Raw genomic sequence first — 22,201 nt, forward strand, 5'->3', positions numbered from 1 at the left:
ACCACTCAGGAACACAGGGTGGCGGTGTTTTACCGTCAACCGCGAGATTTGACCAGCTCGGGGCAGAAGAAGACGACCCCGGAAGCAGTATGATTTACAGCTAATTTGTGAGTTTTCTGACGCCTGTTAAACTGTTTTTAAAGGCTCGAGTGAAGCTTTAAAAATGCTCGCAGACTAAATATAAACTTTACCGGCCCGTCATGTCTAAAATGGAGGTTTTGAGGTCGCTGGTGGCCGAAAGACTGACGGCCGCTGTGGAGGAGATATTCAGCGCTGTGGAGAGGATGATAACAGAGAAGAAGAGGCTGCACACAGCAGGTCTGTAAACGCACCACAAGTGTGTAAACACAACACAGTCTGTTTTTAAAAGTGAGTCTCAACTCTGAAGGAAAAAATATCATTTATATTTTTTATTTTTACGACTTTCCAATTTAGCCAGAAGGTTATGCAATAATCTTTTGAAGTCACTTTCTTCTTCTTCTGCTCCTAAAAATAAAGACAGCATAACAACATGTTTTGATCCCAGCAGTTTATATATATTGGTTAAGATTGTGCATTTATTAAAAGCCAAAAAGAAACTCAAATAAACCAAATAACTCCATTTTTATTTTATTTTCCCAAATATGTTTCTCTCACATCCAGGAAAAATCAAACTGGTGTCGGTTTAATATTGATAATAATGAGAACAACAACAAACTTTATTTGGAAAAGCATGAAATGCAACACAAGGTGCTCAACATAGAAGCAGATGATCATAAAATGTCTGATAATAAGAAGAAAAATAACATTTTCTAACTAGGGATGCAAATTTTAAGTGATTTCTTTAATTGATAGTTGCCTACTTTCACAATCTATTATTGATTAATCACTAATAACATGAAATATGCTGAACATTTTTCCTTTAGAGTCGACTACATGAGGAGCTGAAAGAACAGATAAAGTAAACACAAAGTTATTGAATTTTAAACGAAATAACACAAAATAATGACTTAATTTTAATTAATGAAAAAAATTAATAACAATGTTTTTCAAGGTTTTTTGTTGAATTAAGTAATTCCAGTCACATGACAACTCTCAAACCTGAAAAACTCAAACCAACCTTCTTGTGGGAGATAAAACTAACTGGGCCGAGCATTTCTACAGTAAACATTAGAAGCATTTATTTTTCACTTTTGCTTGATATGTTTCTTTCCTCCTTCCTGCAGAAATGTCTCCTGAGCAGAGGGGCGGCCGTACACGAGCGTCTGTCGGTGGTTGCTGACGAGATCTGTAGGATTCTGGAGATGATGATGGCTGAGTATGAGGCCGAGGTCTCCGGATCCCACGAGGAGGTCGAACGTCATCACCGACTGCTGGACATCACGTTGAGAACAGAGACGGATTTACACAGAACAGGTCTGAAAAATGTCAGAAAATGACGTCCTTAAATGTCTTGTTTTGTCCCAAAACACTAAGATATTCAGTTTATTGTCAGAGAGGCGTAAAGAAACCAAAAAAAAATGTACATGAAGAAGCTGGAATCAAAGGATTTTGACTTTTTTTTCCTTTTAATTTAATAGATGACAAATAATCGATTAATTGTTGTAGCTCTACATGAGTGAAATTGTATAAATTGTGACGAGTGTCAAATGCTCACCTGTTGACTGAGCTTTGTTTATGCACACATACTGTATAGATATATATATTTTTTAATTTACAGTACTTTCGCTGAATTTTCTCTTGGATCTTCCCTTCAGACACACCGCTGCTCTCTGGGTCCGGCTGTGAAAAGGACGTTTCCTCTGAGCAGAGCCGGAGCTGCACTCAGGTCCAGAGGACATCAAATAAACCGCAGATTAAAGACGCGTCTACAGAGACGGACTCTGAGTTAAACTACAGTCAGGCCTCAAGTCTTCACCAAACACAGAGAGCAGAAAAGGGCACCTCGACCACAGAAACAGAGACACCAGGAGAGCAGTGTGACCAGGAGGCTCCGAGTGACCAGGAGGTTGTTTCATCAAGAGATTCAGAAACTGGGAGCGATGATGATGATGAGAGTGATGAAGAGCGAGACGAGAAGTCAAACAAAAGAAAGCTACCTCAGAGACAAACCCAGGGTTGCAAAATGCGAAGAATGTCTTTCCCCAAAAGAAAAAAAAGTAAAATAACTCCAACAAACAAGATTCAGACTGCAGGACAGAGCTGCTGCAGAGTCTGTGGGAAGTTCTTCAGGTACAAACGCTCTTTTCTGAAACACGTTCTTCAGCACGAGCAGAGCTCAGATCTGTGCGGAGCCTGCGGGAAACATCTGGACTCCGACGAGAGCCTGAAGGTGCATCTGCAGAAACACAACGAGGAAAACGTCTGCGGGGATCAGACGGATTCTGACGCCGAGAGCAAAGCGGGCGACAGTGATGAGGACTGGAGGGAAAGTGAAGGAAGTGACACAGAGAAAGATGAGACCAAAGAAGGATGTTGTGAACAAAAGACAAAAAATCAAGGAGCGAACAAACCTAAAGGACCTAAAAATAAGGATTTATCTCACCTGAAATACAGCTGCAAAGTCTGCGGCAGGACTTTCTGCTACAGAACCTCTTTTCTGAAGCATGTGCAGGAAGAGGAGACGGATGCAGATGTTTGTGGCGTCTGTGGGAAACGTTTCGAGTCTGAGGAGAGCCTGAGGCTTCACCTGCAGACGTACATCCGAACGAACGACTGCGAGGTTTGTGGGAAACAATTCGACGGACAAAAACAGCTGGAGATGCACATGAGGACCCACACGGGAGAGAAACCGTACGTCTGCGCCGTCTGCGGCAAGGCGTTCGCTCAGAACGGAAACCTGATGGGACACATGAGGATTCACACGGGCGAGAAACCGTACGTCTGCAGCGTGTGCGGTCAAAGCTTCAGCTACAAGGAGTACATGACGGCTCACATGAGGATCCACACGGGCGAGAAGCCGTTCCTCTGCAGCGTCTGCGGGAAAGGATTCAGACAGAGGGGAACTCTGAAGACGCACATGATGATCCACACGGGGGAGTCGACGCACCGCTGCGTCATATGCGACAAGAAGTTCTACAAGAGCGGAGCGCTGAAGATCCACATGAGGTCGCACACCGGAGAGAAGCCGTACCTGTGCAACGTCTGCGGGAAAAGCTTCACGGCGGGCGGATCGCTGACCAAACACATGGGCGTCCACGAGGGCGAGCGAACGCACCGCTGCAGCGTCTGCGGGTCGGGATTCCTGAGGAAAGAGGATCTGAGGAGACACGCTGAGACTCACGGGGACGAAACCACACAGCTGACCAGCCTTTAATGCTCAGTTAAAGGAATAGTTCAATATTTAGGGAAATATATTAATTTGTTTTCTTTCTGAGGGTGAGGAGAGAAAATACTAAAGGCCTCATCCTGTAGGAGGTTCTGTTGGACTTGTACCCTGTGTTTTTGATTATAAAGCAGTCCGTTGTGGAAACATGGTGGGCAGTGCCGGTTCAGACTTGTAAGAGCTGACCAATCAGAGCAGACTGGGCTTTGAGAGAGAGGGGGACCTTAAAGAGACAGGAGGTGTTCAGACAGAGGGTGAATAGAGGTGCTGCAGCTATTGACAGAATAAGAAAAATGATGTTTTTTGAGCATTTAAGCATGTAAATATTTTCTAGTAGACACCTAAAATACAGTATGAACCAGAAAATAAGCATATTATGAAACGTTTCAAGCAGAAATACCAAATATTGCAGAGTTTCAGCTCCTCAGTTGTGAGGAGTTGCTGTTTTATGTCGCATGAGATTTTGTACTGTTGATCAGACAAATCGGACATTTGAAGACGTTTTGAAGACGTTTTAGGAACATTTTAAATTTTCCACTATCTTTTGACATTGTTGTGGTGAGTTTATTGGAATATTTGAAGGTTTTTTTTGTCATCAACTTCTTGTTCTGACAGCGCAGCCTTTTTCATGATTAGATGCAAAAATCATAGAACGATCCCCTTCAGCTCTACAAAGGCAGAAACTAAAAAATCCACTAAAAAAAAAAAACTCAAATCAAATTGCTGATGCTTCATCACAAAGTACAACATATTCTGAATGTTTTTATTAGAAAAAGAAAAGCCCAGTGAAGTTGTTGTGTGAACATCAGGGATACAAAAAGTAAAATCATGTCTTAAATTTGGTGCAGACTGTGTAAGAGTCGTGTCTCTGCAGCTGATGCTCATAAAGAAACCTTCAGTGGTGACTAATCAAGCTGATCTCTGCAAGATGTTCATGAATTTTCAGAGAAACAAACAACAATGGCATGTTTTTAACTTTGTCCTGTGAATCAGCTGTCAACAGATGATATATAATGATATGTTCTTTTATCAGATGTCTTATGTCTTTGATATAAACCTGCAGAATGTGTCTCAGCCTGATCATGTACCAACATTATTAACTAGACAAGATATATATTTTTTATTTTATAAAATATCTTAATGTCTTAATGATTTGTTTTATTGTTGTGCCAATATAATTTATAATTGAACAATTATACTATATATTCTCTTCATTTCACACATTTTCTTTTATCACTCAAAATGGTGCTGCAGTATTTTGTTTGAAATCATTAGTAAATGCAGGAAATCTTTCATCACTGTCACTGATTTCTGTTCTTTGTTTAAAAGATGTGATCTGAGAAACGTACTGCTCATTTTCATCATCATGTCCGACATGTATTAAACCTTAGATATTAACACATTTGTAAGCACTTAAAAGAAAGGAAAAGTTATTAATGCATTTACTGACCATGTAGATGTGTCCAAATAAAGGTTATTAAATCACAACAGAGTTCAGTGAAGAAATTTAAATTGATTTAATCCATTGAACAACCGCTGCCCGTTGGTTCAGAGGAAGAAGCCATGTGGGTTTTCTTTGACGAATCGATGCTGCAGAACCTCGATGGTGTAATCACGTCACTACAGAGCCCCAGAATGCCCAAAAAAGACAAGTGAGAGCTGAGAAACTCCACTTTACATGAGTTTTTAAAGCACATTGACAGGATGAGCAGTTCAGAAGTTAGTAAAGGTGCATTATGTAGGTTTTGGGAAGAGAAACATTTTCATTTTCTGAATAAACTGAGTAAACAAACTGACCTTAAAGGACAACACAACATCATACTGTTTTACTTTGTTTATATGTGGCGGACCCTGCCACCTTTCTAGCTTCAAACAGTGTTCTGGGACCTGAGAACAGCTGCTGCCCCTTTAAACATTTTAGAAACAGTTGCTGTTTTTAGTTTCAGGTTAAAACCATCAATCAGCTGAGAGAAACCAGACGGACTCACAGGCGTTTCAGTTTAAACACAATTTATTTTTCTGCTTAAATAATTACTTGGATCATCCAGTGTAGGCTATGTTGGTTCGTCATACATGTTGGTACCAGATTTTATCATCGACAAACGGATGCTCGGGGTGGTTTTTTTGTATGAAAAAAGACAAGAGAGCGGAAAAAAAAAGAAAAAAGATTTACACAGGAACAGAAAATCAGATTTTTAACAATGTGTGTGATCAAGACGGTGATTTTAGTAAAAATGATTAGATTTGAGTGCCGGGGGGCTTAAAAAACGAGATTCTCTTCTCATGTCATTATTAAATAAAGATCAAAAATAAAAACAGCCCCCTGTTAAAAAACCACAGCAGACCTAAAAGCTTGAAACAGACACTTCTAGATTGCATGATGGGCGTACAGATACACACACACACACACACACACACGCACACACACACACTCGCGGGGGTGGTGATGCTAGCAGTTTGTGCCAGTCTGCAGGTTACATTCAGGGACCGTCCTGAAGCGTGAGGATGAAGCTATCTGCACGGAGAGTGTTTTATTGTAAAAAATAAAAACAGTTATAGATGACGGATGGTCGTGTTGTTATGAGTGCTCACAAAGACAAGAAGTACCATCAAACCCTCTCTTAGTTGTATTACAGTGCTTTGAGTTTAGGAGAAGAAACAAAAGGAGAGCGTTTAAAAATAAAGTGACGTCACATGCAGCAAAATATCGTATTTTTCCTCTGAAGAAATGTCCCTCTGTTTCAAATCAAGCAGTTTTTTCTCCATTCTCGTTTACATACAGCTGTTTTGTTCCTTTGTTTTGTTGTTTTTTTTTAATATATTGGAAGAGCATGTCAGGTCACACACACTCAAGGCTGCTCAAACAGTGTCGACCTTTCTCGATACGGACGCACCGAACTCTGCGAAGCTTCAACTCAAATCAGTGCAGAAACAATCCGTGAAGCTACTGATTTTTTTCTTCTTGTTTTTTTTTTGTTTAAAGATTTTTATACAGTGTCATTTATATACAACAAAAATCACCCATTTACTATTATATTTCATTTTTTAAAAAAGAACCACATGGTACACCCCAATACTGCGGGTCCAGGAGGAAAAAAATAGACCATATAAGGCGAGTGTCTGAGAGAGAGCGAGAGAGAGAGAGAGAGAGAGTGAGTCACACGTCGTTTTCCTGTTTTGTTTGCCGTCTTTGGTCGCAGACGCCGATGAGAAAGTTCCAGCTCACGTCCACTCGCGCGTGTCCTTCAGGTGTCCCGACAGTGAAGTGAGTTTTGGTGACATGCTCATGCGAAATCAAAAAGAGAAGTAACTTGTTTTTTGCGTTCGTCTTGCTGTAGAAACCATGCGTTGTAAGTGAAAGCTTCGGACGCGTTTTTCCGGCCGATTTGACGAAGGCTTCCAGTCCGGTTCTTCCTCCCAGGGTGTGTGTGTGGTGTCGCAGGTGGACGTCAGTGGACCTGCAGGACGAAGAATAACAAGATCACATTGCAGAAAGGCTTGAAATGTTTGGAAAATGCTTGAGAAATGGTTGATTTTCCAACAGGATCTGTTGTTTCATCGACACCACCACTCATCCAAACCAAAAATATTCAAATGAAACAATCCTGTGGTCATTTTTATTTGTTACCTGGTGTCAAAATTAGAGTTTAAAGTTAATATGCCACAAAAACAGCGAATAAAATGTGAAGAAGTGACGATATAGACTGATTTCTGTGGGTATGAAGGAACAATGTAAGCTCTGTTTTTTACTGTTGCATTTATAACAATTTAGATGTGATGACAAATGTTTCGAGAGTCTGGAAATCTTTTGTTTAGGTACCTTGAAAGTGCTTAAAAAGTTATGCAGTGTGCAGGAAAGTGCCGAAAAAACAGATTAGTTGCTCTGAAACTTTTTTTTAATAAAAGATCAATCACTTAATTGATTTTCCAAGTAATAAAGATGTGAGAATTTCCTGCTTTTCTCAGTTTTCTATCATTATAGAATAGATATCTTTGGCTTCCTCCATCTTGTGTCATTGCATGGAGGAAATGAGTGGATTCGTGACTTCACGAGTGGATAATCGTCCAGTTATCGGCCTCCTACCTGGTGTAGTTGAGAGCTCTACTGTTATGACTGACTCTTCTTCCCTTGTTTCTTGCTGGCGCCGTCTCCAGGCTTGGCAGAAAGAGAGAGGAAACACAAAGTTAGTGTTGTGCTCAGGCTGAACACGACCTGCGAGCGTTAGTGAAGCACAGTCGGGCTCAACTACTGTCAGGAGATCACAGCAGCAACATGCCGGAAGAGACGTTCAGGAGAGAAACAAGGATGTTAGAATTACCACTTCTGAAATCACACGAGCATCAACACGTGTTAAAAGAGAGAAAAACTGCTCTGTGTTAGTTGAAACGTGTGATGTTAGTCGTTCTCCAGCGACACTGAGGCGCTGCAGCACAGAGGAAACACACCCAGCACAACACAACCACTGCAAACTGCACATGGAAACACAGTGAGGCTGCTGTGATGATACTGTGATATTTATCTCCTTTCTTTGATTCAGCGTTTACTACAACTACAGCGTCATGCAGGAGTCAGCGAGCCGCTCCAAGCAAACTAAAACAGCCGGTTGGTTTTAACGCCAACCTCAGTTTTCCCTCTCTGGGCCTCCTCTCCGGACTTGTGACCCTGTCGGTTGCGCTTCCCCCTCTTCTTGCCCTTCCCCCCTGTGGCTCCTGTTGTCGCTGCTCCCGCTGAAGGAGAAGCTGCTCCACCTGTCGCCACATCCCCACCAACACCAACACCAGCACCGGCACCACCACCAGCACCAGCAGCACCAGCAGCAGCTCCTTCTTCTGCGACAGCGTCGCCTTCACTTTCCCTCCTCTCCTCCGAGTTAAACACACGGCGCACCACCTTTCTGATCACCTGCAGGAAGAAGCAAGTCAGGGGGAGGAGGTGGGGGAGCGTATTGTGAGAAGATGCAACGGAAATGAGGGTGGAGATGGGAACAGAGGAGAGTGTGTGTCTGTCTGTGTGTGTGTGTGTGTGTGTGTGTGTGTGTGTGTGTGTGTGTGTGTGTGTGTGTGTGTGTGTGTAAGCTGCAGGATAAAGGTAAAGGTGATGGAGGAGGGTGAGGACGGTTACTTTTCTGGTGACCAGATTCCCGTCTTCGTCTGTGAACTGCTCCTCCGTCACAGACTCGCCAGGAATGTTTTTGGCCTCCTCTCCCTGAAGGTGGAGGTTTAAAGGTGGATGGAGGATGAAGGAGTGAGAGAAGGAGGAAGGGGATGAGGTTTGAGAGGTTATCGGGTTATTTAGACAGTAGAGAACATTTCCTGTCACAGCCGATGGGTTTCCGGCTGTTAAGATCAAGGATTAAAATTTGAAAACTGCTCTGGTGGCAGGAAACTTGACTTCTCAAGCTGCTTTAGAAGATTTGAAAACGGTTTTGCTCATTTAGATTAAAATTTTACTGCTGATATTGTGTGTTTTTTGCGAGGTCAGACTGTTTGGGACAACGTGGAAACCCAGCTGATGCTCGTGCAGCACACAGGCTTTGTGATCACACGCCTGCAGCAGCAGAAACAAAAGGAACGATGACACAATTTTTTAACTATAAAATCATGTCACCACAAACAAAGCTTCAAACTTTCAGCTGCAAACTCTGCTGAGCATGATTTTTTGTCATGCACGAGAAAGAGTTTAGATAGTCGATAGACAGCAAATTAATCAGCAACACAGGAGATAACTGGACAGTCGAGTTATTCTCAAATTCTGGTTCCTGTAGCTTCTTAGCTGTGATCGTTTCCTGCTTTCATTAGTAATTTCATTGTATCGTAAACTAAACATCTGTTGGACTTTTATAGACAACAGGACTGATCTTTAAATGAAAAGATAATAACAGTTAGTTGCAGCTCATGAGTGTAAAATGTCACTTGTTGCCTATAATACAGTTTATGCTATGGCTGCAAATAACGATTATTTTCACTGTTGATGTATTTGTCGATTATTTTCTTGATTAATCGAGAAGTTGTTTTGTCGTTAAAATGTCAGAAAATGGTGAAATATATCGGTCAGTGTTTCCCAAAGCGAAAGACGACGTCCTGAAATGTCTGGTCTCATCTACAACCCGAAGAAATTTAGATTACTGTCGTAGAGGAGGTGAGAAACTGGAAAATAATCACATTTAAGAAGCTGGAATCAGATAATTTTGACTTTTCATTCTTTAAAAATGATATAAACTTAAAAAACATGACATGGACACGTTGACTGTTGTAATCATAAAACATTAGGGCCAGCTAACGGCCATCAGAAGGAGGGTTGAACACATTTTCTGCTCTGGTGTTAATCCAGCCTCAGAAACACACAGTCTATTAAACTTTAAATAACACAACCAACACTCCACCAAACAGCAGGGCTGGTGCTGCAGCGGCTCACACCAGCCAGCAGTGAGCGGCACTTCATGCTGTAGCAGAGGCTAAATTTTATTTTGCGATACCTTTTAATTTTCAAACTGACTGAACACAAACACAAACACACTCCGTGTTAACAGAAACACTGTAAAACACACAAATGCCGTCAAGTTCACAATCTCTCTGTGACTCGCTCTTCTGAGTCACAGATCTTATGCAAGTTCACTCTGCGTCGAGCCGTCCACACGCCGGCAGGCCTCACACACCTTGAGTATGACTCGTCTGCGGTACACTCTGGTGGTGACGGTGGTCTCCTCGTCAGAGCCGGACTCGTCGGCTCTAACGCTCCCCTGACAAAGGCAGCCCAGTAGGATTTAAGTGTGTGCACGTGTCTTCATTGTGGGGTCATTTAGATGGTTTCAGTTGAGTTAAAATGAAATAATGGACCATCAGAGTAAAAGGTTTACAGTTCTAACCATTTAAAACTGAACGTTAACAGCACAGAGCTTGAATTATAACAGAAAAAAACATTTAAAGACTTTTTCAAGGCCTCACAAAAACATTTACAAGTAAAAACACAACATCTCCATCCTCGTCTAAAGGAGCGACTCTCACCTGGACTTTGTGCTGGGACCGTTCACCTCCCTCCTCCCGTCCTCTGCTTGGTCCCGCTGTGCTGCTGTCCTCCTGAGCGCCGCTCTTCTTGGCTTCCTTTTCCTTTCCTTCCCTGGCTGCGTCTCTGTGATCTCCGTTCTGTCTGCCCGTCTGAGCTGGAGGCTGCTCCAACGAATCAGCCAGGCTGTCGGGGCTGGGGGAGGGAAATACAGCGAGGAGATGAACTGAGAAAAACCACGGAGGGTAAATCTCTAAACTGAAAAAAGGTAGAGAAACTTTCCTACCTGCCCTCCTCAGCGGCGCTCAGGCCAGGGGCTACCGACTCTCCGATGGCGCCGGACGTCTCGTTTCTCCAGCCTGGAACTGAACACAAGTCTTTTTCTGCTTGCCGTACTTGTTCGAGGATGGCTTTCACCCCCTCCTCCGTCATCTCCACGTCCTCCAAGCCTCCCTCCAGGGTTATATCCTCCAGCAGACTCTGCAGCTTCTCCTGGGTCATCTCCTCTTCTTCCTCTTCTTCTTCTTCCTGCCGTCCATTTCCATGATCCGAGGCCTCTTGTTGGTCTCCTCCCTGACGCTCCAGAGCAACGCCTTCCCCTGCCTTCAGATCTTTCTCTAAGGCCTCAGCATGCCCGTCTGTTCCCTTTTCTGATTTCTCCACTGCCCTTCTGTCATTACCCGGCCTCTCATAAGAAACCAGCCCTGTCTTTTCCTCTGCAGACATCCCTCTTTCATCAGTGGTCAGGGTTGTATCTTCAGCTCCGACGATAGGGGGCTCGAGGGCGTTGGAGCTCGGGGCGGGGGCGACTGTGAGGGGGTCGCTGCTGGAGGTACTGGTGGTCTGAGTGAGGGAGAGGTCGCTAGGTCTAGTAAGCGTGGTCTTGGTAGGGGAGTCTGCGCTAGCCTCGTACTCGCTAAAGAAGTTGTCTGAGCGCAGCGGGGTGGGGGGCTCGTAGGTCAGGTCTGTGGGGGTTTTCAGCTCCAGATCTATATTGTGGTATCCTGGGTGGATGGCAGGAGTAAAGGATTAGAGGGTAAGGGGATCGTCGAGGGAGGGAGAGAAAAAAGAGGGCAGGAGAGGAGGGTTGGAAGGAGAGGTAGAGTGGTGACGGTGATGAAATGAGAAACACTCGTAACATTTACGGGTAGCGTTTGTTCAGCAGTCACACAGAGGGAACCCCCAATACACTTTAAGGCTGCAGTTACTGATTTTTGGCCACTCGGGGGCAGCAGAGCGAGTTTTAAACACAGTATTGACACAATATCACCTTATAAATAAAAAATAAAGTGTTTTGTGTCTGGTTGTTTGCCTTTTTTGTTTGGCGCTGAGCATTTTACTGTCGTTTGAGCTCTGTTTTGTCTCCACCAGCTCCTAAGAAATTATCTCTTACTATAACCGTTTGACTCTTTGGGCACTATTCAAAAGATCTACGGCGCATGGTCTAAAGTCCATGGCTCAAGTGCATTTACGAGCCCAACTCCCGCAAATGCAAATGAGGAGGAGGAGGAGGAGCGCTGCTGTGCGTCCCTGTGTGTGTAATATTGATGCGCAGATCAGGCAGGATGTGTCATAAAAATTGTAATTCTGATTAATAGCTGAGAGGATGCTGGTGGGTGATAAAGTTCATCTTTAATGAGGAAAATATTAATTTAATAATCTGCAGTGAACCCCCGCGGCATAAACAGTGTTGTGTGTAAGTCTCTTTATTACAAGAACTGATGTGCATATTTATGATGTTGGGTTGCATTTCTCCAAAAGTTGGTTGTTCTGTCTGAACGAACACAAGTCAAGGACTAGAAATATGACCCCAATTACTGCTAATGTTGCTCTATATTTACTAGATCTGTAAATAAGTGAATATTTTCCAACATGTCCCCATGTTACTATTTGTTCTGCTGCTCCCAAGTGAACATAATGTGAATTAAAACTGCCTTAAAGGTGCACTGCGAAACTTTTTTACAGGCCAGTAAACAAAAACAAAACTCTTGATATGTTGAATATCAGTTTTCAGGAGCTAACGTGAGCTTTGGATGAACTTTAGAGCCATATATTCACATTAGAGGAAAACAGGCTTGTATTTTGAGTTATGGAGGGGTACAGTGCAAGAATACAGGACTATATACCAACACGGTGCTAAAAAAAAGCGCCTCTGTTGTCCTTTTTTTGTTTACATAGTGCACCTTTAAGGAATCTCCTTCAGTAAAGACACGTGGGGGACTTCTGTGTGACTTCTGAACCGGCACTACAGAGGAGACACATGACCAGATCACAAAGAGATGGAAACAGAATATAAAGACAGGATATAAAAAGTGATATAGAAACTTCACAGACACTGTATTCATATACATTTCTACACTAATGTCATCTGCAGAACGCAGAACTTAATGTAGCTCCAGGTGAGGTTTCAAACTGGCACTTAAATTCAGACTCAGAGCGACTGATTTCAATTGAAATGCAACAGTAGTAAAAATTAGTAAGGAGCTCTTCATGACAGCATTTTTAAATCGAGCCCGACTTCAGCTCACTGTCTCAACAATTATATGAGTAATGAGCGAGAGCGTCAGAAGAGTTCAGGCAGGTTAGTCGTGTTGATTTCAACAGAAGGCAGAGACGAGCGGAGCGAGCGACCGGCTACATCTAAATGTAGACCTCAGGGACTGAACGATCCCGCCTGAAGTGAGAAGGGACACCAGGAGGGAGGGGAGACGGAGGAGGAGAGGGGAGGAGCGAAGGGGGAGAAGGAGAAGGAAGAGGAGAGGATGGAGGGGAAGATAAGGGAAGAAGTGGAGGAGAAGGTGAGAGGGGAGGAGGAGATGGAAATGGGGGAGAGGAGGGAGCAGAGGGAGATGAAGGGGAGGCAGGAAGAGGAGGAGGGTGAGGAACGAAGGGAGAAAAGGAGGAAGAGGGAGGAGAGGAGGGAAGACAGAGGGGAGAGGGAGGAAGGTGACGAGGAGAGAAGAACGTGGAGCAGCTGAAAGGGCTTCGGGGGGAGGAGGGGAGAGGAGGGGAGTAAGGCAGGGTGAAGAAGTGAGGGAGGACGGGAGCGACGGGGAGGAAGTAAACAGGAGGTGTGGACGGGGGAGACGGGAAGAGGAAGACAGAGGAAGGAGAGGGGACGGCAGGAGGGGAGGGGAGGGAGGTGATCGGACAAGAGGAAGGAGAGGAGGAGGTGATGCAGGGAGGAGAGGGGACAGCAGGAGGGGAGGGGAGAGAGTTGATCGGACAAGAGGAAGGAGAGTAGGAGGAGATGCAGGGAGGAGAGGGGACAGCAGGAGGGGAGGGGAGAGAGGTGATCGGACAAGAGGAAGGAGAGTAGGAGGAGATGCAGGGAGGAGAGGGGACAGCAGGAGGGGAGGGGAGAGAGGTGATATGAGTGGGACAAGAGGAAGGAGAGGAGGAGGAGATGGCGGGAGGAGAGGGGACAGCAGGAGGGGAGGGGAAAGAAAAAGAGGTGATGGGGTTGAGATAAGAAGAAGAAGAGGAGGAGGAGGAGGAAGAGGGAGGAGGAGGAGGAGCTACAGGCCGAGGCGTTCGAGTACACAGGGGGAACGTAAGAGACCTAAGAAGTTTTGGAGCTATTAGCGTTAACACAGTTCACAAGAGACAAAACAGAAACAGGACAACAGTTAGACAGGATGAAAAGACAAACAGCTTTCAGAACTGAAAACAGATTAATGCACACAGTGAACTTGTGACTGATGAAGGCTGGAGAAGCTGCAGAAGCAAAGATATTGCACACCAGAATCACAGGATTGCTTATCTCGCTTGATAAGCAGGAAAAGAAGGCCTCTAAGTCAACAGCAGGGAAATTCTGGCTTCGTCCCGCCTGAGAAGAAGGTTCTGAGATCTGGGAAGACTAAAGACTGTTGAGCTGCAACTGAGGAACGAAGAAGAGGAAGGACGGGACGTGGGGAAGCTTTATGGTCGAGTCGTGGACCAAATTTCCACCAGGGCGACCCCCCCTCAGCTGCTGTGTCCCAACTCCATACTACATGTTCATCAGGGTTAGATATCAATGGATTACATTGAATTGGGATTACGTAATCAGATTACATTTTAAGATTCTGAAACTTTTTCATTATATCCGTGAAAAGCATGAAAAGACTGTCGCTTTACTTAATTATGAAGTACAACTAAAATTGCCATGTCATTTGTATTTTAGTAACCGACTACATTTTAAAGTAATCTGACCCAACACGGATACTAGTTATAAAGTTATTGAGTATTTATCATATATTTTGTACAGGAAGTGATACAATATGTCACAAATATATAAGACAGCAGTCAAACATCCTCTCAAATGTCACTGCTGATTAAACTTCAACAAAGAAGAAGTTAGTAAATGTCTTACTAATGCAGCTCCTATATGTCCTGTGTGCGTCGTGAAGTGTTTCTGTCCATTAACAGCTTTGAATATACATAATTTAGTCACTTTTGAACTGTTACATTGACAGAAACTACCATTTCTACACATCAAAGTCTGTTAACAGGTCTTGGTACGAGACTAGTCGACTACATCTGTGAAAAACGTTATATTTTTTATCTTTTGTGTCTCTGGTTCTTGCTGCCTCGTTTATTACACTTCTTGATTTAAACTGTCCGTTGTTAAATGCTAAATAAGTGGAGAACTATTTTAACACACTTCACCCTCAAAACCGGGAATTAGGATGGAGTTAGGACACAACATACTGTAAGTCTAAGCCCTCTTCAACCCACCAGGGATACATTTCTATGAGAGAAAAACTAATTTAACTATCTAACAGTGAAATATGAACCTGATTCAGCCCTGAACTCTCTTCTCAGTCCATTAAAACCTTCACATTCCCAGAAACATGTTGAAAGAAACTTGATGTCCTCATCACAGTTACAGTCCCGTTTAAAGGGCCATATAGTTTGGGGCATGCTAAAGCTAAAGCCTGCTAGTTAGCTGTAGATGTCATCCAGTGACATGACTTGTGGACAGCTGCCAACAGGGGGCACTGTTGTACCTCCAGTCTTAACTCTAGTCAGCCTGAGCTCAGCAGCGAGGGGTTTGGGATGGGATTGGATCCAGAAGCTGCTGAAGTTAGCAAAAAGGTAGCTCTTGTTGGAAATTAGCTGGTTAGTGGTGCTTAGCGCTGACAGGGGAATTTGCTGTAGGAGTTAGTCAGTCAGAAGCAAGAAGAGCAGGAGGAGGAGGAGGAGGAAGAGGAGGAGGAGGCAGGGAGTCTGCTGGTCTCAAAGCAGGAGAAGCTACAGTGGCGCGTAGAAGCTGGGAGGCTCGGAGGAACCCAGGAGATGACAGGTACAGTACAGCTAACAGCAGTGACACAGAAGCAGAATTATACACTGCACACTTTGAAAGAAGGTGTTTCATTTTCAACCCATCTGTGAGTGTCAGCGGGGACGGAGCACGTCCTGATCGACACGTGCTGCGCAGAATAATAAAAAAACACTCGAGGATGCGTGTTGAAAAGGCTCCACCCGTTTGAAGAGTGTTAAAAGTGTATCATCGTAAAGCAGTCAGAGCAGGCAGCCTCTCACACAAAGCCAGAGCCATGCATTTTGTTGTTTCTTTTCATCTGGTAAATCACTTTAAATCATCTTTGCACAAAGATCCTGTTACAGAAGCAATAACACCGATCCTTTTGTTAAGATGACTTTCAGAAACCTCAACAGACAGACTGGAAATGAGGCTCATTTCAGAAGTTTGTGGCAAAGTGCGCCTCACTAACACTAACCAACTAATCCTGCAGGTCCGTCTTCTGATTACTGAGGAGAGGCTCCTTATTTCTTTGTGTCCTTCACAACAAAGGTACAACAATGGAAAAATGCATATAAAGACCTGATGGAGGCAGCTCAATAAAAGCAGTGGAAACAAATGCAAGCCTGCAGTTGATGCAGCGGTGAATGAATTACTTACACATTAATATAAAAAATACACCATTACAAGTTTTAGTCATCATCATGCAGCAGCGGACATTTTCATCATCATCATATATTACTTATTATTTTATTATTATTACACACAAAGCATTTTAATGTTGTAGTTCTGCATGAGTTGATTTTTACTACGTTATTTCTATATTTCTTCCTTTTACAGTTCACATTTTGAGTTTTTGTTTTATATGTTGATGCTACTACAAAGAATTTTTGTTGGTTCTGGTGGCCTCTGTGGACAAAAGATGAGCAGCTTCTTCCTGTTCACTTTTCCATAAAAATGTTAATTTTGTGACTTATCTGACCTGATGACAGTGATTAAATGTAACAATATCAACATATTAAATGAGCCAAGCTTCTCGCTGATGGTCTGTTTTGCTTATGTAGGTCCAATAGAGGCATCAGTACTAAATTAAGATTAAGTTATAAACTCCGTGTTGTACTTTTAAGTAAAAGACTTAAAAGACTGTCCTCAAACTTCTGAAATGTGCCTCACTGTGTCCGTCAGAATCAGAAAACACTGGTCGCTGCCACATTTCATTTTCATTTAAGAGGAGAGAGAGAAAGTTAGAAAAGAGAGAAAAAGACTTGCCATACTGCTTAAAGCCAGCATGCCATTATAATAAATTGGTTGTTTATAATTATGTTTTTATGTATTTTTCTAACAGCATATGACACAAGGAGACGTGCTGGGTGTCAGTTAACATTTTTAAAACTCGTAACATACACATAAACATAACTATTGTTGAACCAGATCATGAACCGGCGCCCTGATCCGTGTGAGAACAGTCGGAAACTTATCGACGTGACGATCAGACGGGACAGGGACGCCGGTTCATTAGAGGCTTACATTTGCTTCATGCTTTTAAACAGTCACACATACTAAAAAAGTGTCATGCACCCAAAATGGTACAGATTTGATAGAAGTTTAAAGATATAAATTATTAATAATAATCACCCAAAAATCTATCTCTTGCCATTAATGTTCCAATGACTGAGTGCTACAAATTTACTGCACTGAACAGTGACTGGGGTGACTGCTTGAAAGAGACTTCTCTAATGCTGATATTATAACCTGATGGTCCATTAACTGATATGAGCTCAATCAACCAGCTGGAGGCATTAAGCAGTTTTGGTTCAGTTCTAATTAATTTTTTTTGGTCAAGCCTGATTGGTTCTGTAATTGTTTACACAGTCTGACTATCTGGCTGAGAGAGGAGGTGAAGAAGGGTGAAGGGATAGACTGAGAGATAGACTGAGAGTTCAGCTAGGGTGGGCTACACTTTACCATCGGACTGATCCGGGAATACTGCGTTATCATCGGCAAAGCAGCGTGTGCCTGAAATGTTACCGTAGTCAAATATGGGCCCTTCCAGCAAAGTCACAATATCCAACCGATTGATCTTAGTCAGCACCGCAGTTAAAGCGTCCGCTGGAGGAGAGAGAGACAAAGACATTTCAGTTATTACGTGTTTGAATACCACAAAACCTTCGTAGCTGCATTTACACAGACCCTAATACTCCACTAATAGTCAGAATAATAGACCAGTTAGAATAAGAAAATACAATTAGCACCTTGACGAGATTGAGTTTGAAGACAGAAACATGGCTAATGTATAACGTGACAACATTACTGTAAGACCTCTTACCAACCACAAGTTTGGCAGAAATCCCATAGAAGAAGGAAAACACAAGAATGTGTCACCTGTTTTTAAGAAGACTTGGCCTCTTAAATAACCTGGCAATATATAAATCAGTTAATTGTGAAAGTAATATAGTTTTAAGTTTCAAAAACTTCATCCAAAACTCGAACATATATAGAATTCAACCATTTTACCCTGCACACATACAAACAAGCACACACACAAACACACACTCCTTACTTGTGGCATTTTTACCGTCCCTGTGCACCCATTTCTTTAGGAGCATGAAGCTCTGTGCTGTCAGGGAATTGGGGTTCTCCACTCTGATGAAGTTGATCTCGTCCACAGAGAAATCCAGCTCCCTGGCCAGCTCTGTAACAGCAACAGACACCAAAAAAACACTTGTCTTGAGAAAGTTAAAAACATGAAGATGCTTTCCTTCGTTGCTCACAGGGTCGGCCTCGGTGCTGACGCTGCGAGGCATAAGAGTCTCTTGTCTGCACGGACAATGAGGCACTGTGATTTATCATCCGTTTTGTGGCACGTTCTGTGTTAGTCGGTGGCTGACAGAATCAAATCAAAAGTACTGCAAAAGTCACAACGTTGCAAAATGTACAAAAAAAGCTTCCACACATGCAAAAACTTGAGGAAACGGTCAGTCATCTGATGACAAGCTGCTGCCTGACATCGTATGGGTGCGAACAAACTGATTCGAAGGCAACATGCACTCGACTTCCTTCATGTCTTTCTGTGGTGCAGGGGGTCGGCGAAAAACACTTTACACTTCTGCATTGATATATTATTAAAAAGGTCAACATCTGGGTCACAAAGACCTTTTTCAAGTCTTGAAGTAATGAAATTAATATTAATAAATATATCAAAGACCTTTTTCAAGACTTTAAAAGGTCTTTCTGACCAACATTTTGACCCTTTTTAATAAATATATCAATACAGAGACGAAAAGTGTGTGAAGGAATTCACTCTTTTTGCTGGAATGTAAACAAATTGATGGAAAAATGGATACATTTGATTTCTATTTGCACATTGTGGAGGATAAAAAACGTCTGGATTATAAATCCTGCAATGATCTATTTCCATTTCACTGCCGGTGTCAGGGATCGAACCACCAAACTTCTGCCTGGTGGACGGCTGGTGGTTAGGAGGCTGTGAGTATTTGCGCATGCACTTCCCAACAGTGAGCACAACGTCCTTTATTACATTATGTATAGAACTGCTCCCATTATGACGTCATGGAAGCTTCTTGTTGGCAGCGCACACATGAAACATTAAATGTGTCTTTGTGTCGACCACATTACGCCCGTCAGTATCGTTTTCACAGAGTTTTCAACTAGAAATCAACACTGACGTCCCTGTCGGTGCTCACTGAGCTGTGCCAAACACGGTCTAAAGCTAACGAAGCAGTGAAATGCAGCTTGCAGGCACATAAATTTGGCTATAAATTTAAAGACACGAGAACATAATGTGCCGCCACTGATCTACTGGTTCACTGCAGCTCTGCAACAGGAACACACATTAAATATGCATCAGATCCTTTTTCTCTGCTGAACACTCAGTCAGTGAGTAGCTGCACTGGAAGGACACACAAGTATTCACACTCGTACACACTTCACATGGGCGCCAGTGTACACTGTGCACTCCCTCACACACACACACACACACATACACACAAGTGGCGACGCCCACTCAGACATATGCGGGCAGGAAGGCGTGGGCCAGTGCTGCAGTGCAGGTGGTCAGGCTTGGACCAAACTGCAGAGGCCACACCCTTATCACTGCTCAAGTGCGATTCATACATAAAATCATCTTATGGTTCCTCTCACACACTCAAACACAAACGTACATGACATGAAAGAGTATGTATCTATGTCTCTTTACAAGTTTTTGCTTTTAAAACTAATAAAACATTTATTGCTGTAAGTATTTTCAGCCTTCCAGCTGCTAATAAGTCACATCATGAGGTGGAGCATGTATAAATTAAAAAAATCCAACGGAGAAATTACATTTCTCAGTTTTGAGTATTTTCCTACTTTGATGGTACATCATATATGTACTGATAAGATGCATGTGACTATAAATGCCACTGCAGTGCTGCTCAGTGGAGACATTTTTATAACACATGTCCACCAGATGGCAACAAACACTGTAACACTAAAAGGTGTGAGAGTTGGGTTCAGTCCAGTTTATTCACTGACACGTGGGTGTTAAAATTCACATACTGAATCCTCTTTGGTGCAAGAGGAATATTTATTTATTTAATGTTTATACGTATAGGGACAAAAACCTGAGTTTTTAAAATATTTAAACTCAACAGCAAATACATAAGAGACAGAACAAAACACAAACTAAACAATAAATATGTACATTAAGAACACAGAACTCATCATCTATAACTGTTATCAGTAAATATATCAAATATTATCATAAGTGCTCAACTGACTGAGATGATATTGAGACTCCGTGTCAACAGTGATAAAAATGAGATGTGTGTGGGCTCACCAGTCCAGCTGAGTCCGAGGTGGTCGGCTACTATTGCCATGCGGAGGTCAGTTCTCTCACAGGGACTCTGAGGGCCTGTGCGAGGAAGCAGGGAAGGGCAGGATACAAACAATTAACGTGATGTTACAACAACAATCCCCTAATTAGTTAAATGTTGTTCTCAGTAAGAGATACACAAAATGGCTCCTATAAAATGGCCGCAGAGGGGACCAAAAGAAACAGATTGGGATTGTGAACTGAAAGTTTGTCTGTTTCAGACTGTTGACATTAATGTGGTTTAACCATAAAAACCTACTAAATACCTTGTTAATTAATGTCTACTAAACTTTTTGTCATTTTTTTTTTGCTATTTTCCGATAAATATTCATATTAATCCCTGTGGTGTTGGTGACTGAATTCACAAAAAGACTAACTTTAGCTCACTGTCCCAGGTCTCAAGTCTGAGAAAAAAGGAAAAGAGTTTTTCTGGCCAGACTCTCCTCAGTGATTCAGTTTAGATAATAGATGCTCAAAGAAATAGTTAAAACATTTTTGGGAAAGAAGCTTCATTTTCTTGCTGAGGACACTGATACTGTTCACTTGTCTCTGTCTATTAAAAATGAATCAGGCACTGGAGGACGGTTAGCTTAGCCTAGCATAAAGACTGGAAACGATTCTTGACGCAAAACCGTAGCTGGGCCACTGATAGTCTTGCTCATGCCCAGGACAAGATAATCTCTGGATAAGATAATGTCTCGGCATCCGTGGCTAGGACGGCGCCAGTGGTGCATTTTGTCCACCAGTCATCAGATATCTGAACCAACTTATCAATCGCTGGTCCACTGGTCTCAGTGGCAAAATAAAACCATGTGTTACATCTAGTTATATACAGTCTGAGTTCTCAGGTGTGCCCTCTAGTGGGATCCTCCAGTAACACACAAGTAGTAACCCTAACCCACAACAATTACGTTCACGACACAATTGGTGGTCTAAGTGAACACAAGGTTGAAAAGCAAGTATATCTTCAGCCTTATGTTGGATTATGTGTCGGAAAAAATTTCTTGGCTTGGAGCAGTGCGTCCGACAATATCCGGATTTCCAAAAATGTCTTACAGGTCTTTCAACTTTTACAATTAACTGTGTATAAGTATATTATTTATCTTTTCTCTTACGTATTAAACCTTGTGAAATGCAGATTTGCCCTCTGGATGGGACAAAAAGACTATTGTACTGTAAAAGTGAAGATTTCCACGCCATCTTTACTCTACCAGCTTTTATACCCTGGCTAAAGAGGAGAACTAAATATAAAGTAAACATGAAATATCAATCTAATTTAATGGCTGCAGCCACTATTTTGAGACTAGCACTATTGATTCAGCACTAGAACATCAGAGACGACTGATAATATAGATAAAATCAAACGCGTGAGGACCAGTGAGGCCAGAAAAGAAAAAACAAAAATCACATTTTCACACTACAATGTTTGATGTTCAGTAGTATTAGTATAAGTAGTAATAGTTCAAAGAGTTAGAGTTTCGTTCCACATCACTAACAACAAACGATCTACCATCAGGCAACATTCCCTCCCACTCATAAAAACATTTCATGGCTTCAACTTGAAATCAAAAGTAACCCAGCTGCACGAAGTTGTTCCACCACATTGATAATGACCGACTACTCTGACACGCTCTTGTGCAGCTGGCGTTCACGTGATTGTCAAGTTCAGCCGATGAATTGTTTTCGCAGTGTTTTCGGAGACCACCAGATGAAATCTACAAACCAGGCAAGCAGACCAAAACAAACACAAGGTCGCATTTCCCCCAAACAATCTTT

General features: G+C 42.6%; 2 protein-coding genes across 2 annotated transcripts in view; one reads left to right on the forward strand and one right to left on the reverse strand.

The window, feature by feature from the left end:
* The first annotated feature begins 81 nt into the window (after positions 1–81).
* LOC141015122 (uncharacterized) lies at positions 82–4,788 on the forward strand. The gene is made up of 3 exons (XM_073489048.1): positions 82–318; positions 1,206–1,395; positions 1,737–4,788. Exons 2-3 carry the CDS (start codon positions 1,284–1,286, stop codon positions 3,293–3,295), a joined length of 1,671 nt encoding a protein of 556 aa, XP_073345149.1. The 5' UTR covers positions 82–318; positions 1,206–1,283; the 3' UTR covers positions 3,296–4,788.
* A 509-nt stretch (positions 4,789–5,297) lies between these two features.
* The window catches only part of ank3b (ankyrin 3b), a 142,692-nt gene continuing 125,788 nt past the window's right edge, over positions 5,298–22,201 (reverse strand). Inside the window, exons 41-52 of the mRNA XM_073489344.1 lie at positions 20,390–20,464; positions 18,113–18,244; positions 17,518–17,661; positions 10,971–11,311; positions 10,594–10,880; positions 10,310–10,502; positions 9,961–10,044; positions 8,427–8,510; positions 8,099–8,207; positions 7,926–8,053; positions 7,389–7,460; positions 5,298–6,762 (exon numbers count right to left, since the gene is read on the reverse strand). Coding sequence (XP_073345445.1) covers positions 7,413–7,460; positions 7,926–8,053; positions 8,099–8,207; positions 8,427–8,510; positions 9,961–10,044; positions 10,310–10,502; positions 10,594–10,880; positions 10,971–11,311; positions 17,518–17,661; positions 18,113–18,244; positions 20,390–20,464 — 1,625 coding nt within the window. The 3' untranslated portion in view covers positions 5,298–6,762; positions 7,389–7,412. The remainder of the gene's footprint in view (positions 6,763–7,388; positions 7,461–7,925; positions 8,054–8,098; positions 8,208–8,426; positions 8,511–9,960; positions 10,045–10,309; positions 10,503–10,593; positions 10,881–10,970; positions 11,312–17,517; positions 17,662–18,112; positions 18,245–20,389; positions 20,465–22,201) is intronic.

This window comes from Pagrus major, chromosome 20 (assembly GCF_040436345.1).
Source record: "Pagrus major chromosome 20, Pma_NU_1.0".
Classification (NCBI taxonomy): Eukaryota; Metazoa; Chordata; class Actinopteri; order Spariformes; family Sparidae; genus Pagrus; species Pagrus major.

Coding starts and splice junctions, on each gene's coding strand:
- LOC141015122 (XM_073489048.1), top strand. CDS start 1,284: ATGATGATGGCTGAGTATGAGGCCGAGGTCTCCGGATCCCACGAGGAG. Junction 1,396..1,736: donor GACGGATTTACACAGAACAG/GTCTGAAAAATG, acceptor TCTTCCCTTCAG/ACACACCGCTGCTCTCTGGG.